The sequence below is a fragment of the Helicoverpa zea genome, chromosome 31 (genome assembly GCF_022581195.2).
Source record: "Helicoverpa zea isolate HzStark_Cry1AcR chromosome 31, ilHelZeax1.1, whole genome shotgun sequence".
Taxonomy (NCBI): Eukaryota; Metazoa; Arthropoda; class Insecta; order Lepidoptera; family Noctuidae; genus Helicoverpa; species Helicoverpa zea.
The window spans coordinates 9,860,105-9,883,935 of NC_061482.1; the positions used below are offsets into that span (position 1 = coordinate 9,860,105).

The 23,831-nt window shown below is 39.0% G+C and overlaps 1 protein-coding gene across 2 annotated transcripts; it reads left to right on the forward strand.

The window, feature by feature from the left end:
* Nucleotides 1-2,102: 2,102 nt before the first annotated feature.
* On the forward strand, nucleotides 2,103-23,434 carry LOC124644884 (peptidoglycan-recognition protein 1-like). 2 transcript variants are annotated; one of them, XM_047184530.1, is made up of 6 exons: nucleotides 2,103-2,455; nucleotides 12,272-12,430; nucleotides 16,281-16,442; nucleotides 17,488-17,692; nucleotides 19,634-19,746; nucleotides 20,120-23,434. In XM_047184530.1, exons 1-6 carry the CDS (start codon nucleotides 2,227-2,229, stop codon nucleotides 20,446-20,448), a joined length of 1,197 nt encoding a protein of 398 aa, XP_047040486.1. In that variant the 5' UTR covers nucleotides 2,103-2,226; the 3' UTR covers nucleotides 20,449-23,434. The 2 variants fall into 2 exon arrangements, with proteins under 2 accessions (XP_047040486.1, XP_047040485.1); XM_047184529.1 differs by lacking the exon at nucleotides 12,272-12,430.
* The last annotated feature ends 397 nt before the right edge of the window (nucleotides 23,435-23,831 follow it).

Below are 23,831 nucleotides of genomic sequence, written 5' to 3' on the forward strand. Positions count from 1 at the left end.
TACATAGTTCCGAATTTTCACGCCCTTTTGAGACAACTTTAATGAAATGGTGACACAAAACCGACGATTATCCCTTTATACACTTTAAAAATGAACCCAAGGACAATCCCCGGTGGACGTCGTTAAAAAAAAGACAATCCCCGGTTCTGTGCTAAACTATTACTAACTATGGAGGAAAACTACTTGGGCTATTGTGATGGGATGTTAGTGGATGACAATGTATTAGGTACATGTAAAAATGGCAGGTGGAGACTCGCCACATCACTTACTGGGCCCCCGGGAACCAGTCACTGAATAGCAACAAGAGGGCAACAGGGACATGAGCGGCTGAAGGGTGAGGATACCTCGGCGGACTTTAAACGCAGATTACGCGCTCCCTGTGCTTACCATGAGGCACCTACCCTCCGAGCAGGGCTACTAATGCTCACACATGCTTACACTCTGGACGGCCAAGCCAAGCCAGAGGCGTGAGACCTACCCCCGTCATGGTTTACTCCGACCGGCCGGAGATGGGGGACAGTATACTCTCTCTGGAGAACAGTATATATAGCTCCGCGGGGTCGCTACTCCCCGTCACCAGCCTCAGATGTCCTGCGGTGCCTATATCTCATTATTATTTTTGTCCCAATTATGTTAGGGTCGACTTCCAATCACGATGCAACTGAGTACCAGTGTTTTACAAGGAGCGACTGCCTATCTGACCTCCACAACCCGGTTACCCGCTCAACCCAACACCCCTTGGTAAGACTTACTGTCTTCTGACTACCCATAACAACTGCCAAGAATGTTCAATGACAGCCGGAACCTACAGTTTTTACATCCCCTCCAAAAAACGGTCATTGGTATCCAAAATATACATAGAAAGTACATACGAACTTAGAAAAGTTGCATTGCAGGCACTTGCCAGACCTGGAATCAAAGACGCACGCTCATACTTGAGAGATTGGTTCTCTACCCACTAAACCACCACGACTTTAACTAAATCACCACGACTTTGTCATGTATTTAATGTTTTTTTACGTAATAATACGTGTAATATTTTTGCCACACACAACTTAAATGCGGACTCACTACTTTTATCCCTATGGTCACATCTATTGCAGTTCAGTTCTCAGCGTTTTGTTAAGTCTGCTGTGCTTTTACCGTTAAAGTACAAAAAATAAATATATGGAACGTTTCTAATGGTTATGCGTATTCCGTTGTTTTCAAGTCAACGGGCCCTTAAAATTCAATATCAGACTATTCAGATCTTTGATTTTGCTGACCCTGTAGTCGCTGGCATAAGGGACAGGATCCGCGTACGAAGTCGCGGGCAGAAGCTAGTTACAAAATAAAATACTGAATTCAATTTTGAATATCTTATTAAATTAAGTTGGGTACTATGTCAAGTCGCAGCAGGGTCCAAAGTTTGAGCTCCAAACTACCACTAGTTGGTTGGGTATGGTGGGGAACTCTCTTGTAAAAGAAGTGCTGATTGAGGCCCAGAACAAAACCTTTTGCGGATCAGTAAACTAAATATGATTTTTTTCCGCAGACGTTGTTCCTAAACCAATGCGACGAACGCTTTGCCAAGTGTGTAGAGGTGTTGTAACTAACTCCTATATGGAGTTGCACTTGCAACTTGGCAACGTCTGCGGAAAAAGGTCTCCGTACAATGTCCGGCCATTTTTTCCTGCCTGACTACCTGGCGCACGCAGATATGTGTCCTCGTAACGCTGTAGTCACTTAGTCAGTTCTGAACCTTTGACAGGCAAACGGCATCTGGTAAAATGAGGTTTAACTTAACCACCATTTGAAAAAGAAAACAATACGATGCTCAAAAAGATGTCCCTGAAATCATCCTTATCAGCAGCAGGTTGCACGCTCTCTTTAGAGCTCTTATCTCTATCATGGACCCTTGACCGCCGGTAGATCTGTCCCCGTTTTCAATGCCAATGGGGAATTATTTTATTTCTTCGACTAATTATGTGTTTTTATCGTTAAATTACAGGTATGTGCAGAGAAAACATCACAACAACAGTCTTTGCAAAGTTGAATACAGATAAGCGAATGAGTTGCATTGCAAAACTTTATCAATGGCCACCGCATGCAAAGCCGCGAAGTTAGTCGCGCTGCAGACAACGGAGCGAAACGACGTCTGACAAGTTAATCATCACATTACGTCACGCTTTTGTGGCCGGGTTTTCCACGTCCGTCACACAATTCGGTGAATAGTTCTCGTGGATAATGTGGAGTGAGGAGAGCCCGAGGAATGGGCGTCGGGGACACGAGGTGGTGTCCAGCATAGCGGGGGGCAGCTCGGAGGTGGTGGTGCTGGACGACCGGGTGATCGAGGCGGCGGCGCGCGCGCAGCCCGGCGTCACCAACATCAACGTCACCAAGTCCACCGGGCTCCACATCGGGCCCAAGTTCGTGTCGGTCACGCAGAACGTCGACAACACCGAGGTGGTCAAAGGTGAGTTATAATCACTTAATGTAAACAAAGCGATTTCCTCAGCGTGCTGTTTGCCCGCCCGCCATCTTCACGTACACATATTGCGATATTTACACATATCGGAGCTTGCGCACGTTATACATTGGCACCACCTTGTTATGATAACCACAAAATGCGATGCCTCTATATTTATCTTCTTATGCATATTTTATTATGAAGCAATGTTAAATTACGTTTAGCGAAATACATATTTTGTTCGTATTTTCCTGCTCGTCATAGAATCGCTCGGAACGAATTTATTATTATTTGCAGAATAAACATGATGGGTTCTTATAACTGGTTATTTTTTGTGTCGATGATATTTTTCTTGTTATTTTTCGATAGTCTTCGGTAGGTACTCAGTATCTACTTATGAAGATAAGAGAATTATAATCATTGTGGAATACTGTAATCATAATGTTTAATTGTAAAATTCTGCATGTTAATACTTCATTATATACCTACATACCAAATTAATTGCTTCCACAGAATTTATAGCCTTGGCAATAACATCTGATACCTGGAAATTTATGTGCAGCCAATGTTTAGTCTAAATATAGGTAATACTATACCTAAGTGCATTTATGATACTTAATTTAAATATTAAGTGTTTGTTGCAAAGGTTTTAGGGCGTGATATACCATGATTGTTACCGTTAATTGAAGACATCATACAGTATATTAAACTAATGCAATCATATTCATTGGCACACCCACACTGCGCGGTCACACTATACTAATACATGGTATCTTGCTTGTTCACAACTTGAGAACCCACCTTTAAATGTTATTACAAATAAACAAAGAAATGATCAAAGATGGCTGCTTAACCACGTCACTCAGGGAAAAACAAAGAACCGATAAATGGAATGGTCTAATCAACACAGATACTCATCAACGCAAAATCTTGTGTTTGCGACATCTAAAATAAAATAGGTACTGCTCTTTTCTGTTATCATAAAGTTGCTAAATTAAGATGGAACATATCTTATATCCTACTGCTGAAAAAATGCGTACAAATTATTTTAGTACTTTAGATACAGAATGTGTCATAACCAACACAGATCTAAAATGAAATTACCTGTCTGCTTTGCTCTACAGAACGATTTATATGATTTACGAAGTAAATTATTGTGCGATGACGTCATAAAGGAGATTAGGTAGGTACCTATGGACCAGGACGACATGCTGCGCCGAATCCAAATAAAGTGATAAGCCTAATGTCCCTAATGTTTCATCTTTCTAGCAAAATCCTTCATAAAACTTGAAATTATTCATTACCTCTATATAATGTTGTTCAAACGACTAAACCAGTATTGATTATTACCTAAAAATGTGCAACATGACGTTTGTCATCCGCCATGTTCTTTCGTGACGTCACGGCACATGCATTCTGAAATAAACTGTGCCGCGGATTTCAGTTAATGATCTATCCATTGTTTTGAGATTACAGATTGAAAATTGACATAATTTACATGAAGCTAATGTCAAAATTCTATCCCTAATCCCAAAACAAAGGATAGATCGCTTATTGGAACCCGCAGTTACACAGCAGGGTGATAAGGGTTACCATACTTTGTTACTTTCAATTTTTCCATTTCTGCATTGCTTTATGGTATTTCAGGAAAGCTAAATCATAGTAGGGACAACTGGGTGTAGATTTAATGAGTTCGGATATATTAAGGAATAACTAAAACTGCAAACAAAGTTTGTAAGTAGATAAAAATTGGCCATACCACTAGCGAGGCAGGCAGAGTAAAGAAGATGGCCAAATTTTCATAGTAAAAAAACCCAGAATCGACAGCAATGAAATGCTTACCAATAGGTTCATTATGATAGACCTTTGATGGTGCCAAAAACTCCAGCCTGAAATCCATGGGGTATAGGAGCTATATCATATTTTCACAAAAATAGGTCGTTGAATTTATATTGATTTTAAAGATCATTTACATCAAGGAACATAAAAAAAAATCTATGTACACTAAGATTATACTAGCCAACAGTAATATCCCCATAGTTACTGAGATTGCCTGGTGATTAAAAGGTCTTATATTTAACAACTCCAAACACGAAAGCACCGACCTTACTTACTTGGAGAGGTTTCGCAGTTATATGCAACCTTCACAACTGGCTTAGAAACGTCTTTTAAAAAATTGTCTTTGAAAATCGCGCCATGTGACATTGTCAAATGTAACAAATGACTTAGCGATGCAAAACGGTCCAATCATGAGTCTGCATTCAACTTCTAATGAACATGAAACAGTAAAAGTAAACTTTTCTGTGAACTAAAATCATGATCGAAAAAACGTTATAAAAAGAGAACCCCATGGTTTTTAGATGATATGAAATACTTTTTTTAATCCTTACATTATACTGAATCCAATCGTACATATGAAGTTTCTGTCGACTCTGGGTGTTTTTTTGGCCATCTCCTTTACCGGTACCTATAAAAAGGTATTTAAATTAAAACCAGCCAGGCTAATACAGGTACCTACCTATATGTAAAGGATAGAGTATATACAGTAAGTAACCGTATTTTCTATTGATCAAGGTAAAATAATGTAGAGGGGTATGTTTTGTGCAGTTGACAGCCGGCAGTTCAAAGGAAAATAGCATTTTTTTCACTGGACGACAGGATTCTTAACTGCATCAAATGGTCAGGCTATAATATATGATAAGGAGCATAACGTAAAGCAAGTTAAGCTCAGAGGTGATGAGGATCGAAAGATAGAATCCATTAGACAGCCTCAATATTTGCGATTTTAGGGTAGAGACTGCTACATGCTCTAAAACGCAGAAATAACTGTCGAGGGAAACCCCTATTTCTTTCTGTAGGTACATATATTTACATTTAAAGCGTGCAGAAACCTGTATACCTGTCTCTGTTATATAAATAATATTGCTGTCGCGCTGACACGGTGAATTCTGCAAAATTTTTAATCATTCTAATTGCATTTGTCAAGAAAATCTATAGGTAGGCTAATTTTTATCCGGGTGCGTGGAGTTCTTCCCACGGGACACGGACGAAACCAGGAGCAGAAGCTAGTTAAGATAACGCACGCTGCAGTAGTTAGTCATTCGATTAGATACATAAAGCGCTGATGATAAAAATTTGCATAATATTCTCTAAAAAAATAAACCCTTGAGATGTAGGTACCTAATTATAAATGTTTTTATTTTCCAAATTGTTTTTAGACTTTTTCTTGTATCTATGGTCTTTAATGTAAGATACCAAATATCTTCGTCAACTTTGGCTTTTCACTCCCTTTGACAGTGTCGAACTTTCTTATTCGTCTGGATAAACGGACTTACCTTACCTTTTTTAAGGCCTAATTTAGCGAAACTAAGTATAAGATATCTCCACGAGTACCCTAAAATAAGGACACAAATAGTCACGATCTTACAGGGTTTCCTATGTTTTTATTTGAGGCCCAAACACTAAAAAACAACACGCAAGCAGACAACAGTATAGTTTTACATGATTTTTGGAATTAACTACTTAGCATGAAACAAAATAAGGAAAAGTGAACCTATTTATGTTATTATATAATTAAATATACGAGTAGTCAGAAGCCAGTAAGTCTGACACCAGTCTAACCGAGGGGTATCGGGTTGCCTGGGTAACTGGGTTGAGGAGGTCAGATAGGCAGTCGCTTCTTGTAAAGCACTGGTACTCGCTGAATCCGGTTAGACTGGAAGCCGACCCCAACACAGTTTGGGAAAAAAGGCTCGGAGGATGAATTAATATACGAGTACCTATATGATGCAATATTTAAGTACGTCATCTATAAATTGGTAACCACTGATCGAAAACCCACGTAGTACTTAATAAGGTACTGCCTAAGAAACTTATCTTCCGTCCTAGCCTTCTAGTTCCATTTTATTTGTCACTAAAATATTGTATTTAAGAATACCACAAATGTGGTAATACGCTTGGTCAAATCCAGGTGATATGTGTACATAGGCACATACCTATATTTAGAAATAGAATACTTTGCATAATAATGAATTCCATTTACATAATTTAACACTCTATTTTTAACACACTTAATTGATTACGTTATCAAATTAGGCGAACAGTATTATTGTGTCCTACGATTGCTGATAAGGTAAACTGCACTAGTTAGTTATCTATCGTTATCGCTGGTTAAGTTTTACTTTCTTTTTAATAATAAATATTTTTATCGCGTTACACTGTAATTTACCGAAATTATCTGTGATAACGCGGCCGTCACGAATAAAGGCAAGCGTGCGATTTGTCAGCTATCAGTCACCAGTGCGGTATTTTTGAATTCACGCGGGCCTATTAGAAATATTCAATTTGACATCTGATTATTTTAATATCTCATAATGTTCTGCATTGACGGTGTGTATGATATTTATTATAAATTTAAATAGCATCATTATATTTTAATTAATCAGGCATTTGAGAAACCAATAAGAAATAGACAGCCTTGCTCTTAAGAAGATCTTGACCTTCTAACTTCCCTAATCAAAGATAAAATACATGCACCACGTCTTAACCCGAATGCGCATAATTGGAAATGCATTTCTTTTTTTAAGTAAAGTTTGTAAAAATGCCATCTCTTTTGGATGTTGGCACAATACTCCAGACATTATACCTGAAGATGCACCTCTATACTTACTTCAATAAACTTCGATGTTCCGTCTTTTTCTAAAATTTGAAAGCAGCTTAAACATGAAAATAAGCAAAAAAAAAAACAAATATTAAAATATGTAGAGCGAAATATAAAAATCTCTTGCAGATTTGCAAAAATAACAGATGGTGCATGTATTTAATCTGAAGTTTTTTTTTTTTAATAAGAGTAAAAAGTTCTAATCAACGTTCTAGGACCATTAATTTGTTAGAATGAACTTCTACTGAACAAATAATCGTATTGTGTAGTAGTCCAAACGTTGGGTGACGAGCAAGACGACGGAGAGGATGTTAGTTTGCTGGCAACAGAACTTCGAGAATTCAACCGTGGGGTTGTCGCAGCGGTAGCCACTCGCCGCTTGCGCAGGGTTAGCCGGCAAATGCAATTAGGTTTGACCATCAAATTTTTATTCAATTATGAAATTATTAAAAAAAAAACTTTAATTATTTTTAAACGAATTTCTTAATTTCATATAAAAAGTGTTACACCAAACTCACAAGATTTTGAACTGAAATTATTTACGGTACGTAACGCGGATAGAAATCGCGAATATTTGCGCCGTGACGTGACACTTTTAAATAAGACCCTGATTCTTAAAGAATGATACCAGACTTTCCAAATGGAATAACGAAAAGTTATCTTGAAGGAAACTTCATCCATGTTGATAGACAGCGGATAATAATAACCTGGCCAACCGTAGTTTTGTGATTGGAGATTGAATTTGGACATAATGACCAATTTCAAAATTAATTTCTAATTGAAAAACAACGATTCTATCAGTTATTGTAATCCACGGACCTTCTGACTACTTTATAAAATAGCTGATCGGTTTATTTTTTAATATTTGTATCTTCGTACCATAACGGGAATAATAATGGAACTCGTCTGTAAGTAATACTTACCTACTTATTATGAAATTGTTTCGTTGACTTACAGCCCCTATTATTATCGACATACCCTTTTGTCATAATCTTTCATGCTTTTATTTATAATTGATTGCTTTTGGCTTATCTGGAAATCATAATACGGTGGTGGTTGGTACCTAAAATATAAGTGAGCTGATTGCTTATTAAAATATAGGAAATATTGCGAATTAATAAAACGAAGTATTCACTCGCTATGAAAGCGTGTGCAGTAAAATTGCCGTTTTTGTGTTATCTAGGTACCTACGATAAGTTCGACCATTTGCGTAAAAGCAGGCCTGATATTGACGGTATAAAGATTATGTGAATTATAAATGCCAAGTAGATACCATAGGAGTGAAACGTTGATGCATTTGCTGTCTTGAACCGCCAAGCTTAGAAAGCGAATAAAAATTGATGTAAATGGTTATATGCATAGTTTAAACCTTAATTAATTAACATGTTGTACCTAAAGAACATTATTTATAGCCATTGTTTACCGCACAAGTGAACATAGTAATAAACAACTGCAAATAGCTGCAGTATACTGTAACTTCATAGCGACAGCCTATCCGACGTATAATAATGTATTATTTATTCAATTAATGCAGTGCTCGGCGGATGAGTATTTTGTTGATTTATTTACCTATTTATTTTATGGTTTTCCTTTCAATAATATTAATTAAAATTCACGATCAGTGGTATGAAAAATATGGTTAAGCTTGATTGAATGTTACTGCCCTGTCTAGCCAATGCATTCGACTATAGTTCTATTTTTTTAACAAACTTGTACCTCAGTACCTATATCTTTCGCACATTTCGAGTATTGACAGAGTACGATGGTTCATTATTTAGATAGTTCATTAATTGTTAACGCCGCATTCATATTTAATACTTCTATTTGCTACAGAGAAAATAGAAGTATTAAATTATTATTGTAACCAAAATTAAAGTGGCATCTGTTGAATATCCAATAAACAATATTGTAACTTCCAAACGGCTAATCCTAAATACTAAATTTTCTATAGGATATAAATAACCTACAACTAATAAAGGGCGTCACCTTCTGACTACAGCCTTTGTGTGGAACGGACTTAATGCGCTTTACGTGGACCGATCCAAACAAAATTAAAAATCTTCAGTACTCGTTTGTTAAAAAAAAGGGTAGGTGCACATGCATTTATCTATGTTCTGCATTTTCAATGTCTTCTAGTAGAATATTATTTTTGTGTTCTATAAAAGGATGGTCCATGCTACCTATAAATTGTCATCAAAAATACAACTAGATTAATCATAATTTATTAATGCTTCTGGTTCGATAAAGTAAGTAGGTAGGTCCAAAGAGCGAGTTTAAACTAAGTACCTATGTAGGTTATACTCTAATGTCTAACGGCTGTAGCGTAAATCAATAACGCGTCTTATAATGTGTTGCGTATTTTTTTACTTACAACATATAATACATGTCTTTGTACCTGTTAGTCAGCATATATTGTATCTATCCTTATTATAATACCTAGAAGGTATAGCAAAATACAATAATTTTCAGGCGCGCGGAAAATCCGCCAGTATGAAAGCGCTTTATCTATGCCTAAGTGTTTATCTATGCATACATTTTAAGGTGCCATTGTTCGTTAGTCTAAATTAAAAAAAAAAAATCTTATAGAATTGTCTTTTTGTATAGTAACTGTATGGCATGGGGATATTTGTAGAAAAATATTTGTAAGAAGTTACTATTCGCTAGTGTTCAAGCAAGTTGATAATATGGTACCAAATCAGCATAGAAATCTAAAAAGTAGAATATCTACGGTAATCAGTGAGGCTGTATTTCATGGTGAAAGTTAAACGCTAACATACAACTTGGAGTTTTAGCTTATGCAAAGCGTTAAAGCCTTGGTAATTAGCTTAAGCTGACAGTATACCGCAATCTTATTTGCCAACTAATCATTAGGTTTGACGGACGGTATGAACAAATATCACTCGCTTTATTTACTCTGTAAAGAATCTAGCGTGAGTTCGCCAGATTTTTTAACAAAGAATTTAAAAAAAACTGTTTTATCCTCATCTAGTTACCCATACGTATTATAAACGACAAAAGTACCTACTGAAAAATTGCATACAATTAGGTACATAGATAGTCTCTAGTAGTCTAGGTAGCTAGATTATATAAGACAATACGTAGGTACTGATCATCAACTCCCGAGCCTTTTCCAGCCTAACCGGATACTAGACAGGTACTAATAGTGAAAAGGCGGGATAGATGCCGCAGTGGAATAGATGCCCCATTTTTAAAAAACCTAGCTTCCCATGCTCGCGTTTAAGAAACAACCGTTTAACTAGAAGCCACAAGCACCCCGCACCTAAATTAGCCACGCGCCATCGAGGGATGAGGTCGCGTTTCGCTCGTGTGTGAATTCATCTCCGCGGCGAACTTACAGCGAGCGTAAAATTTTTAAAGGTGAGTATTTGCTGTTGTATAACTTTATAAGTAGATATTATAGTTCGGCCATTCAGAGAATGCGTTCCTGACACGTCGCGATTGAACTGACGACGTAACTTTGCAATGGCGTTGCAGTTACGATAAAAATATTTTTGCTGGTTGTTTACCGTTTTAACAATTGAGGAGCATTAAAACAACATTATTATATCAATAATCAATGAATGTAGTTACGTCGTCAGTTCAATCGCGACGTGTCAGGAACGCATTCTCTGAATGGCCGAACTATAATTCCATCAATTTTTAAGTGAAGTATACATTTTGATGTAAATAGTTGCTCTATTGTATTTATTTATTTAAAAAAATACTAGGGCATCTAACCCTGTCAAAAAGGATAGTTGCCCTGATTTTTTACGGTATAGGTGCCCCTAGGGGCATCTATCCCTCCATATACCACGTGTACCCTGAATGTATTATAAGTGCTTTGAATATATATTTTTCATGTGTTTATGTATAGGTATTTACACTTTTTATTGATTACGAATGATTTACAGTTCAAACAATGAAGATGAAGACAATTCACTTAAGAACAAAGTTAAGGAATAGAAAACTAAAGGTTTGCCGGTGAAGAAGACTAAAAGAGATGGGTAGGATGAGCCTAAAGATAGAAATAAAAATAACTGCATATAATGCTTTGAAAACTATGAATAAACAAAGTCTAAATCCGACTGGATTCAATGTGTAATGTGTCAGTGCTCGTTACATGAAACCTCTATACTTTTCAGAAATTTTTGCTCGAGATGTAGAAAACTTAAAGCACTGTCCGGTTAAATATTATGATGCTAAGTATATTGTGTTATTTTAGTTTTTAAGAAAGAATGATTTTTATGATTTTGCATGTTGAAACTAAATAATTAATATTTTATAATAAGTGTTTCATATATAAAATACATTATTTTTGTTGAACAAATACTTTTAGAATATTATTGTGTTAATTTTAATTAATCTGATAATGAATATAAAAAGATTTTAAAAACTGCAAAATACTTTTAATTTCAAATAAATTAAAGTCAAAAAATATATAAATATTATTAATATAATATACTTAAACAGTATGAAGGGCATCTATCCCGCACCGTAGGCATCTATCCTCGCTAGTATTTTCAAGGTGGGGCAACTATCCATAGGGATAGGCATCTATCCCCAAAAATTGAGGTCTACAAAAAGCTAAAATCTGCAAAACGTGTAGTATATAGGTCCAAAAACACAAATCACAAATAAACATAAAGGATTAAACTAGTTACATTCATAGGTGTTATTAATGTAGAACCAATATTTATTAAATTATAAGCATATTTCAAAAAGTGGGGCATCTATCCCGCCTTTACCCTACCTACTATTTTTACCGCGGGCAACAGCTAGGTTTTTTTATAAAAAACGCAGATATTTCTCTAGGTAGCTTAATTACATTACCTACTTTTGAAGTAGGAAAATAATGTAAGTACTTTCCTAATTGAAGGACGTACAATTTACGTAGAAACTATTAAGTAATCTATGGTACAATTACATATATCAGAGGAATAGCGTATCGACGTAAATTAATGGTACGGCTTAAACTCTTCCAGGACCACTCTTATAGCTTTCTCCACAGAATACTTACTAATAAAATGTGTGGATACATATAATTCTTTCATAAAACCTTTCTCGTGCAGTTTATCTTTTCTTTAAAAACTATGATGTTCGCTTAGCCATGCTTCTTTTTAACCGGGCAATGTATGTTAAGTGGCATATTGGTAATGTTTCAGGCCGGTTACTGGGCCTGGAGCTGGTCTCCCCTCAGAACGCGAAGCGACTGCGCTGCAGCATCGCGGTGTTTGTGTGCTGGGCCTTCGTAGTCGCTTGTGGCCTCACTTTCTTCATCTTCCACTATGCACTGGCTAAACAGGCAATACGACTAGATCTAGGTAACGATTTTTTTTTGCCACTGATCGATTTAGAGCTACTAACAAATCCTCAGGCATTCTTAAAATAATTACCTACTTACATAATCAGACAAGTCACTCTGCGTCCTGAAAGCCCTTTGAAGAACTGTAAACGAAACTTTTTCACAGACCTACTAACAATAACAATTTGTAAATACATATTTTATCTACATGCAAATATTTTTTATTTGGCTAGATATAAACGAGACGTGGTACCTGCGACGGGCTGACTGGCAAGCTATGCCAGATTACGGCATAGAACTACTAAATCTGCCTGTCCCATTTGTTCTCATCGGCCATTCTGCTATGACTCCATGCACCGATAGATACGACTGTATAAAAGACATGCTAGAGATACAAAGGGATCACCAGCGGCGAGGGTGGATTGACATTGGACCAAACTTCTTCGTTGGCGGCGATGGATTGGTATTCGAAGGCAGAGGGGCCAATGTTTTAGGAGTGATGGTTAGGTCATGGAATAGAGTCTGTATAAGCATAATGTTTATGGGAGACTTCATGACTGCACAGCCGTCACAGCTTCAGTTTGACCATCTCAAGATCCTTATTGAAGAACTTGTGAGAAAACGAGTACTGAGGCCAGACTATACAATGTACGGACACTGTCAGGTACAAGGCTATGTGAAGACCCCGGGCGTACATCTCATGGACCAATTGCACGTCTTCGAACACTGGAACCCTGCCAATAAAAGCTTATGTCTGAGGCAGTAAAGCTTTAATATAGGGATTGTGAATTAATAATTAGATACTAATTTAAAAGACTGTCTTAGAAGTAATCGTAACCGATTGCAGGTCTAATTTAGTGAGATGAACAATAAAGATGTTATTTTAAGTAATAGACACGTTATTCGATACTAAGATTGCTTGTCGTCCGTGGTACTACCGATAGTAGGTAGAACTGGAGGCACCTACTATTAGCAGTGCCATCTCGGGCAACAAACGACTAAGATATGGATGTGCATTTAAATCTATTATATAAGAAAAGTGCTAAACCATAAAAAAATAACAGGTACATAGTTAGCCAAAGTTATATATTTTTTTGTACAAACATTTGTTTTAATCCTAAATAGTAGAACATAAAAATGTAGTACGTATTTTCTGTTCTTTGAACGAACTAAACTATTATGAATAATAATGCATAATAGTCGTCTTCTGTTGATTACCTACATATTTACATAATGTTGCTTATTCTAGGACCGCAAACGGGGCTCGAATAAGAAACGCATTTTGAAAAATAAACCGAAACTAGCCTAACGCAGAAATGATTAGGCTTACACTTATGTATTCATTTCTACACGATATGTACCTAAGTAGCAGGGTAAATATATAACCTATGTTTCTACATAGATTGTCACAATATAAAGTATTTATATATTGTGGACAATATATAGTACCTGTGCAATAACCTTAATAAATAAGTACTGTAATGAAAAAAAAACGGTAAAATAGGTTCACAAAATAAATGGTTTTAGCGGAAGCTTTAAAGTAAAATAATTATTAGAGTAAGAAACGATGACTAAGTTTCCTTATTGTCATGACTTAGTAAATAAAATACCTAGTTTTGTAGCAATATTGTTTTTTTTCTTCACCTAGGTATATCAATTCCCAATTGTGTAAGATCCTACAAAAAATCGGCCCGATTGTCTGTCTTACGTGAAAGTGAATATGGTTTTGGATAAAACACTGTACATTAGGTACACATTCATACTGCATGTAGGTTGTTACCGTCGGTCGGTAGAAAATTCTAGCGATTTTTTGTTTTACAGTATATTTTAGGTACCCTCCTTTTTTTTAACGACTTCAAAAATCATCAAATGACCTCCCGCTGTAGGTTAGAAGCGGTGAGAGAGTGTCAGACTCTTACTGACTAATAAAAACCGTCGTATTCCGTCTTAGAGGCCTTTTATCTACCATTAGGTACCCACCTTTATTGACTCTATGGCTATGTCGAGGCATTTTTTTTTTAACGACGTCAAAAATCATCAAAAGACCCCTCCCGCTGTGGGTCAGCAGCGGTGAGGGAGTGTCAGACTCTTACTGACTAAAAACCGTCGTGTTCCGTCATAGGCCTTTTGTGTACCAGGGCCGCGGTATCTCTTTCGAACAACCCGCAGCCCCGGCAGGCCTTGGCCCTGCTGGGCTCCGCTGGGGTTGCTGACATCTCTTTGAGGAGCGCGTGGAACAACGCGCGCCATCGACACGGGTCTGTCGTCTAAGTAGACAGAGGGGCGATGAGCCACCCGAACTCACCGCCCACAGACCCACGCCTACGGTGGCCGGGAGTCATCTCGCGACACCCGGCGCCCATGGTGTCTACCTGGTCCAGCGCGGCGGCCGGGATGAGAGGTGCGAACTCTCTGGCGTTCCGCCTCCTCCTTCTCGAGCATGACCGCTTCGCAGAAGGAGGCGACGGCATCCCATTCCCTCTCGCCCCGGACCATGGCCTGAACCAGGGCCGGACGCGAGAGGTCGCCGCCGCCCAAAGCCTCGACGAGGACCCGGCGGTGCCCCTCCCATGCGGGGCACACCTGGACTGTGTGGTCCACCTTGTCCTCGGGGCTGTCCGCACAATGGTGACACCCGGGCGCCTCCTCACGACCGATTCGGTGCAGGTACCTCCCGAAACAACCGTGTCCGGTGAGGACGTGCCTCATGCGGTACGTGAGGGCGCCGTGACTCCTCCCGAGCCACTCCTCAAAGAGGGGACTTACCGCCACGATGGTGGCGTGCCCTGCACTGGGTTGCGACAGTCCATTGGGTATAGAATGTTTATTGACGTTCAGGTACACCCATAGTAGAATATTTTCACATATTATGTAATGAAATTAAAATTAAAAAATATTCAATAAAAAGAACCAATAGTTTTTTACTCAGAAGGGTAGCTAAACCAGAGCTATTCGGTCGGCGTGACCTGACTGTCTCGCTTCTGTTATTCCGACTTTTTAATTTTATTTAAGTATAACGTAAGTAGCCACATATCCGCATTGCCTAAATCTGCTTCCATATAGGTATTCTGCTCATGACAGTGCTACGAAAATAAACGATATAGTAAGTACATACTATAATACATACTTACATAGGTAGGTACATATTTATTGGCCTTTGTGAATTGTGACAGATACTATTGATAACAATGCTCTAGCCTGCACAATTATTGCAAATATTACTGACAGATAATTGAAGTGCGAAGTAGGTATGTATAGGTTAACTACACTATTGTACCTAGCGACGATCTGCCAAAATAAGATGTACACAGGTAGGTTTTGTACCTACTGCACATTTAAGTGGATACAATGACCAGGAAACTACAGGCAGGTACATAGATATATTTTGTGGCCTTTATTGGCGTGAGACCGTCTGTGTGCCTCTGTGTATGTTGCATCTAAATAAATAAATCTTTGATAATAATAATAATGGCGTCCACGGCCGATTTCAGCCACGGCGGCTGGTCTCATATAAGGAGATCAGCCAGCTGCGCAGGACATATTATAGTGCACAAGCATTTGCGCAGACACAAGTGCACTCACTATTCCTTCACTCTCATAGCCCGATGGGACGGCAATCCGACACGACCGGAAAGAGATCAGGAGCAGGACCGACATTTAAATCTTAGATAGGTAGGTTCCTTTAAACTTACTATTTTTTAGCATCAACTTTCATGACTATCAATAAACAAATCCTAATATACATATCTGTATTGATCAGTATCAAGCAGTACAGCAGATTAATTATAAGCGAAGGCTGATTTTAGAAGAAATGCACAGTAGCATTAGCATACAAACAAATAAATTAAATAATACCTTTTTCATTCCAGACTTACCTCTCCCGAGATATCTTTGGGACATAGCGAAAAGTACAACGAAAGCAGAGAGATTGTCCTGTGCAGCTGCACTAATTGCCCTCGTCGTGTGCATTCTCCTAATTGTGTATTTCACCGTCATCGCGAAGAGGACCGTCGATTCAGTCGTTGACATAGGTAAGAATAGTTTGTTATAAATTATGCTTGCTTACTGGCGACCGTGTAGTGCTTATTAATTTAATCTAGTTATTTCAACCTAACTATTTCAAACTTGAATGAGTTTATCATTATAAATTGGCATTATTAGATGGCCATGGAGTGCTTTGAGCGCTTTCTCATTATCGATTCTATCACGGGTAGGTCTGTAGGTCTATCGCATTTTTTAAGCTGCCATCGACATCGTTTGCATCGGTACTTGGTTGTCAATTGTTTGCTGTTGCCCGTAAAAACCGCGCATTGCTGCTAGTGTGATAGTGCTCACGTGCTAAGCCCTTTAAATAATTGTTGACAAATTGATACAATACTAAAATAATTGTAGCAAAAGTAGCCTAAACAGCAATGTAAACACCGAAATGCGGCCGATTCGCAGAAAGCAAAAGCAAACATGATAACGCGCGCAGGGACAACTATTTTCAAGATATCTTTACGATAATGACCGTCCTCTTTATAACCGTCTGCTTTGAGTTGCAACCACATAGTCGTTATTAATCTCGTAGTCAAGTTGTTTGTTCTAAAAATATGCCAAGAAATCCTGAAAATACCTAGTTACGCTAAAAATAAAAGCCTTTTTACCTTTCAAACACATCTTCAGGAGGAAGGTAAAAGTTCCTAGTCACCCGTGAATCAAAGAGCATATAGGTAAATTTCAGTCATTTCGGATTGTTATGCGAGTGAAGGAGAAGTGAGTGAACCCGTGTCCACGCAAATGCCTGTCATACACTTTGCCTTTAGGGTCGATTTATACTAGCGCAGAGTCGAAGCGCATCGAAGCGTCTATCTAAAACTGAACATAACAAATTCAACCTTAACTCCACGGCGAAACGCACACATTACTTCGGAGATTTTAAAAAGACGCGCGCATTCGTCGGAATTCGCGCGACTGCGCGAGAACAACACAAATTGATGCGCTTCGACTCTGCGCTAGTAGGTATATAGCGACCCTTTCGTCATTAGTTAATCTCCAGGCTATTATTATGATTAAATATGATGTATTGTTCACCAGCTCCCCATGAATGGTACATAACTCGAGAAATGTGGCTAGCTCCAGAGTTCTTCAATGATGGCGATAGAACTCAAAAGTTCGACCCTCTGAGGTTGGTCATTATCGCCCACACAGTCAGTCCAGAATGCACACTGTTCGTGAACTGTGCTGCTGAACTAAGAAATATGCAAGGATACTTTCTCAAAACTTATCATTACGACCTTCCGTGAGTAAAACCTTAGTTATAACTTCTGTCTTTTGGCTGAAAAATATGCCGTTCACTGGACAATAACATCTTAACGGACATATATCTTACATTTGTAGGACATTTAGTGCACTTTTTTACACACTACATTTTACGACAATTAATACACTCAGTAATTTGAGGTGAATTTTACTGATCAGACCTTGACTTAATTATTATACATTACCATAAGCAGATTGAATACAGTTTTCAATGCTGCTGATTTGTTATAATAGTTATTTGTTATGCATATACAAGAGCAACTTTGCAAGTTGCTTTTTAACCGCGGGATCAATTCTGATGACCGAGCAAGCGAAGGATTCTAAAAGTCTTATCAAGATTGTCACAAATGGAGCATTACACACACACGATGTTCTAAATTCCAATCACTTTGCCGCTCTAGAGGATTAAAACGGCTTATTCGCTTACCTCGTGTGTTCATAAGTTTTGAGACAAACTTTTTACTTATAAAAATAAAAAAAATATGACTGGCTGCTGTATATTTCTTTTTCTAATTTTGAATTTGGAATGTTAACTTTTAATATATATCCATATGATTTCGTATTATTTTATTTAAATTTTCTCGTAATGGAGGGAATAAAAGAATTACGTGCGACCATCATTTCACTATTTAAAGTGGGAAGGAAACCTATGGACATTTTCCGAGAACTGAAAAGTTTTGGTGTGAGCCGTAACTTCGTGTATTACACTATTAAACGATACAAGGAGACAAGTTCTTTACAAGATCGACAAAGAAGTGGTCGTCCACGCTCTGTGAGGACGCCTGCGAACATTAAAATCATCCGAGAGCGACTTCGCCGAAATCCATGTCGCACTCAGAAGAAACTCGCTCTGCAGACCAATATTTCGCGCGTTTCAGTCAACACAATACTGAAATATGATCTCAAGGTTAAGGCGTATAGCCGTAAGAAAGTACACTTTTTAAACGATCGCCTTCGTCAATTGCGACGCGAACGTTGTCCAGTAGGTACTGTTTAGAGGACACGATGCGAAGAAGATACTCTTCACCGACGAGAAAATCTTTACTGTCGAAGAAAAGTTCAACCGACAAAACAATAAAGTGTATGCCAAAAGTAGCAAGGATGTCCCAGCTTCAGCACGGAATGTCTCGCGTAGGTACTCATCATCCTTCTAGTGTCATGGTATGGTGGGGAGTTTCGTACGAAGGTGTCACTCAGCTTCATTTCTGCCAACAAGGCGTCAAGGGGAAAGCCAAAAATTATCAAAGTGACATTCTAGAGACTGTTGTGAAACCCTTGTCTAATACCCTATTCCATAACAAGTATTGGGTTTTCCAGCAAGACTCGGCACCATCCCATAAGGCTAAAACCACCCAAGCTTGGTTGAGGGAAAATATGCCGGCCTTCATTGCGGCGAACGAATGGCCCTCCTCCAGCCCCGACTCCCGACCTCAACCCGCTGGATTATTCTCTATGGACCGAATTAGAGCTCAGAGCCTGCCGAAAGTCCCACCCAAACTTGGAGTCACTTAAGCGAGCCCTTGTCCGAGAAGCGAAGCGAATTCCGCTGGAAAAGATTCGTGCCGCCATTGACTGGCCAAATCGTCTTAGGGCATGTATTAAAAACAGGGGTGGTCATTTTGAATAATACATAATTATATTAAATTTTTACTTACTATCTACTTAATGTTTACTATTTTTTTTATAAATATAAGTGTATTATTTAAAAAGATATGCAACTTTTATTTTGTCTCGAACTTATGAACACACGAGGTAGAACTACTCTTTCCGAGGTGGTGGGATGGAAAAGTTATATTTTTTTCGATTCACTGAGCCTGTCTGAAAATGAAATTTTTATTTTTGTTGCCACATTGTATTTCCTGACACCCATAAATTGTTTTATTCCTCTGCGATATTCTGTATTGTTATCTTGACTTTCCAGGTACAATTTCTTGATTGGGAACGAAGGAAGAGTTTATGTGGGACGAGGCTGGAACGTGGTTGGTGCACACACCCAATCCTACAATCGCTGTTCTCTTGGCATAGGCTTTATAGGTAAACTGCGCTGAATTTTTAAATTATGGATAGTAATTTATGTAATTACTGGGTTTGGAGGGTACATCACACATGTACAATTAAAAAAATATATGATGTTATCGAACCTACAACATACCTTTCATACTCATTATTCGGATACAGCGTGACAATAATGTACTGATATTTTATCCAGCCAGTTAACAGCAGATAAATTGATAATTACGTGTGTCAGGCTAAGTAATACGGCCACTGCTAGAAAAAAGTCTCCCCCAAGGTTCGCCACTTTGCTCGATCTTAAGAAACCCACATCCACCGCTTCCCAGCGACCTTAGCCAGATTGTCTGTTCATCTTGTGACGGGAGTGATAATTATACTGTTTATCTAATTACAGGTGATTACCGCGAAGGTTTACCACAGTACTCAAAAGTGAACGAAAAACAGCTGGAGAGAGCAAAAATGCTACTTGACTTGGGAGTAAGGGTCGGATATTTGCATCACGATTATCACGTTCTCGGCGCTAAAGACCTTCAATCTTCAGAAAGTCCTGGTACTAATCTTTACAGGGCTATACAAAACTGGACTCACTATGATCATTACAACCATTACCAAAACAAAAATTGTGAGGAGATATACGAGTACTTTCAAAATAAAACGAGTACGGTTGGCTTAACAGCGACGCTTCCGACGGCTATAAAAAATAACACAGTTAATAATAAGTAAGGTTAAGGACCGGATGGACTGCTCAATTTCTGGTTAAAGTGGCTGCAAAGTTCGCACCCCTGTTTAGCATCACAGTTTCAGTCATCCTTAGAAGCCGGGTCGCTCCCACAGTTTCTAACAACAGGAGTTACCCATCTGCTCCATAAATCAGGCAGTACCGCGGAACCCAAAAATTATAGACCGATCACTTGTTTACCGACGGTCTATAAACTTCTTACATCTATTTTGAGATTAAAAATAAACCAACATATTGAAAAGTATTCAATTATGTCAGTTTCTCAAAATGGATGTAGGAAGGGGTCCCGTGCTACTAAGGAGCTGCTCCTCACTGATATGGTCATCAGCCAACAGGTTCGACGATCCCGAAAGAATTTGTCGACGTGTTGGATAGACTATAAGAAGGCCTACGACTCGGTCCCCCATACATGGCTTAAGAGGGTACTGGAGTTGTATAAAATAAATACAACTCTACGCGCCTTTCTTGCGTCATGTATGGAGCAATGGAGAACGGTTCTTCACTATCCAGGATGTAGACAAATTGAAGGGACCGGCGATCCTATTAAGATCGAGCGGGGAATATTCCAGGGTGACAGTTTGAGTCCACTTTGGTTTTGCCTGGCCTTGAACCCTTTAAGCACATTGCTAGAGGGTTCGGGGCTGGGCTATCCTTTGCGGAGAGGGGGTCAGGTTATATCCCATTTGCTTTATATGGATGATCTGAAACTATTTGCCACCACAGAACTGCAGCTGATGAAGCTACTGAAGATCACTGAAAATTTCAGTAGTTGCATCAGGATGGAGTTCGGTGTGGACAAATATGCAGTCATGCATGTAAACCGAGGTGGAATTGTGGAATCTGAGGAAGTATAACTCTCAGATTCTATAAACCTGAGATCACTCTCCGCAAACGATACATATAAATACTTGGGTATGGCGGAGGGGTTAGGTTAGGTTACTGTCATGAAACAGTCATTACGGGAGCGTTTCTTTGGCCGCCTGAATAAGGTTCTAAAAAGTTCCTTATCGGGCGGCAACAAGGTTCGCGCCTATAATGGTTGGGTCATGCCAGTCCTGATGTACTCCTTCGGCATACTCAAATGGACCCAAACTGAATTGGATGTCCTGGATAGGAGAGTCCGCACACTGCTGACCGCAGAACGAATGTATCACCCACGATCGTCGGTGATGAGACTGTACATCCCACGGAAATGTGGAGGCCGAGGCTTTTTAAATGCAAAGACGCTCCACAACCGTGAGGTGTGCAGTCTCAGAGAATATCTTCTCAAAAGCGACGTGGGTATGCATCGTGATATGGTAGCAGTGGACAAAGGACTCACCCCGCTATCGTTGGCAAATGAGAACTGGCGCAGACCTGTGGTACTAACTACCCATGATCGCAAGGGGGTATGGCAGAGCAAACAGCTACACGGACGCTTCTTCGGGGCTCTTCATGGCCCCGATGTAGACTTCAATGCGTTCGTAGCTTGGCTGCGCTTCGGTGACCTATTTGGAGAAACCGAAGGTTTGTATGTGCAATTATGGACGAAGTTATCCTGACGAATAACTACCGGAGGTATATTATGAAAGACGGGACGGTTGACATATGTCGGGCATGTCACCATCCGGGTGAGTCTATCAGACATATTATATCTGGTTGTTCTCGTTTGGCTAACGGTGAATATTTGCACAGGCATAACCAAGTGGCCAAGATCATCCACCAGCAGCTTGCTCTGCAATACAAACTTGTAGATCTTGAGGTACCGTACTACAGGTATGCGCCCGACCCAGTTCTCGAAAAGGACCATATCACGTTGTACTGGGATCGATCTATCATCACTGACAGGACTATTGCAGCCAATAAGCCTGATATAGTGGTGATAGATCGATTAGCGCGCCGCGCGATGATAGTCGATGTCGCCGTCCCGCATGACGAGAACCTAGTGAAAGCTGAGAAAGAGAAACAAATAAAATATCTTGACTTAGCGCACGAGGTTGTCGCCATGTGGGATGTCGACACGGCTGTTATTGTGCCGATTGTCATTACGGCCAATGGTCTAATAGCCAAGAGCCTCGACCAACACCTCAGGAGGCTCTCGTTGGGCGGCTGGATCAAGGATTGATTCAGAAGGCAGTACTCCTTGATACGGCGCGTATTGTGAGGAGGTTTCTGTCTCTGGGACCCTAACCACCGGTACCTTGGACCCTGTGCCCGATATCGGTGGCCATCTATTTTTTATATTTTTAAATGTTTTTTTATTTTTTTTGTAATCTAATATTTAAAAATATAAATAATATGTTGAAAGACAAATAAATGCACTATCAGTAAGGTTAATTAAAAATTGTGGCCGTCGTTAGATGCCTGGCAGGTGAAATGGGATGCGGAGCAGTGAAACTGAGATGAAGACACTGGTATACGTAGTATGCTGCATTCACGCTGATCAGACCTGACAGAAAGACATCGGACAAGACGAGAACGGATCATCCCGTTTCACGGCAAATAACTAAGGGCATGTTCCGATACACACTCTGTAAGGTAGATAGATAGATAAGATAGATAAAACATTTATTCGACAAACAAAAAGACACCACAAAGATACACAATAATAAAAATAAAACACAATAAGAAGTGGGTAGAAAGAGAAACATGATATACAAACAGAGATTAACAGCGTGCTGCACCACGGTGACTGTTGGTGGCACACACCATGGTAACCTTGCGCCCAATGATACTGCTAGGTACCCCTAGGCGTTTACCTATTGTTTCATATTAAAATGTATCATCTTTTAACATATTTCGCTTCAATAAACCCATTTATGTACATATTTATTAAAGCTAAGGCCTCGAATGAATTTAACGTATTCGGCAATGCCCTATGTGGGTATATTAAATATTATTGTATCAAATATTTTATTATTAAGATAATTTTCAAATTTGAACAGCATTCAGTCAAAATCTTACTAAGAAGTATTGTTATTAAGAGGAAAAGAAATTTCCTGGAAAAGTGTAACACAAATCTTAAGTTGGGAAACAAAAAGGTATTATTTGTAGAATAAGTTGAAATTAGTAGCTTTTTAGCTTAACCTCAGCCATGTGCTGGATTTATCTATCTATACCAGTGGTTCTTAACCGGTGGTCCGCGGACCACTGGTGGTCCCTGGAGGCATTCCAAGTGGTCCGCGAAGCTTAGCTTCGCGACGTTGCTATACGTTATCTAACTTAATTTTTATCGACTTATAACTGCGAGCGGGGGTTTTCGCATGGACGTATATCGGGTGTATCGTACCTAGTAATTTGTAATTTTGGTTTTGAGTCTTAAAAAATAATTAAAATTTCGCGCTCGCTTCGCTCGCGTATTCAGAAACTGTATGCCTTTATTTTTGCA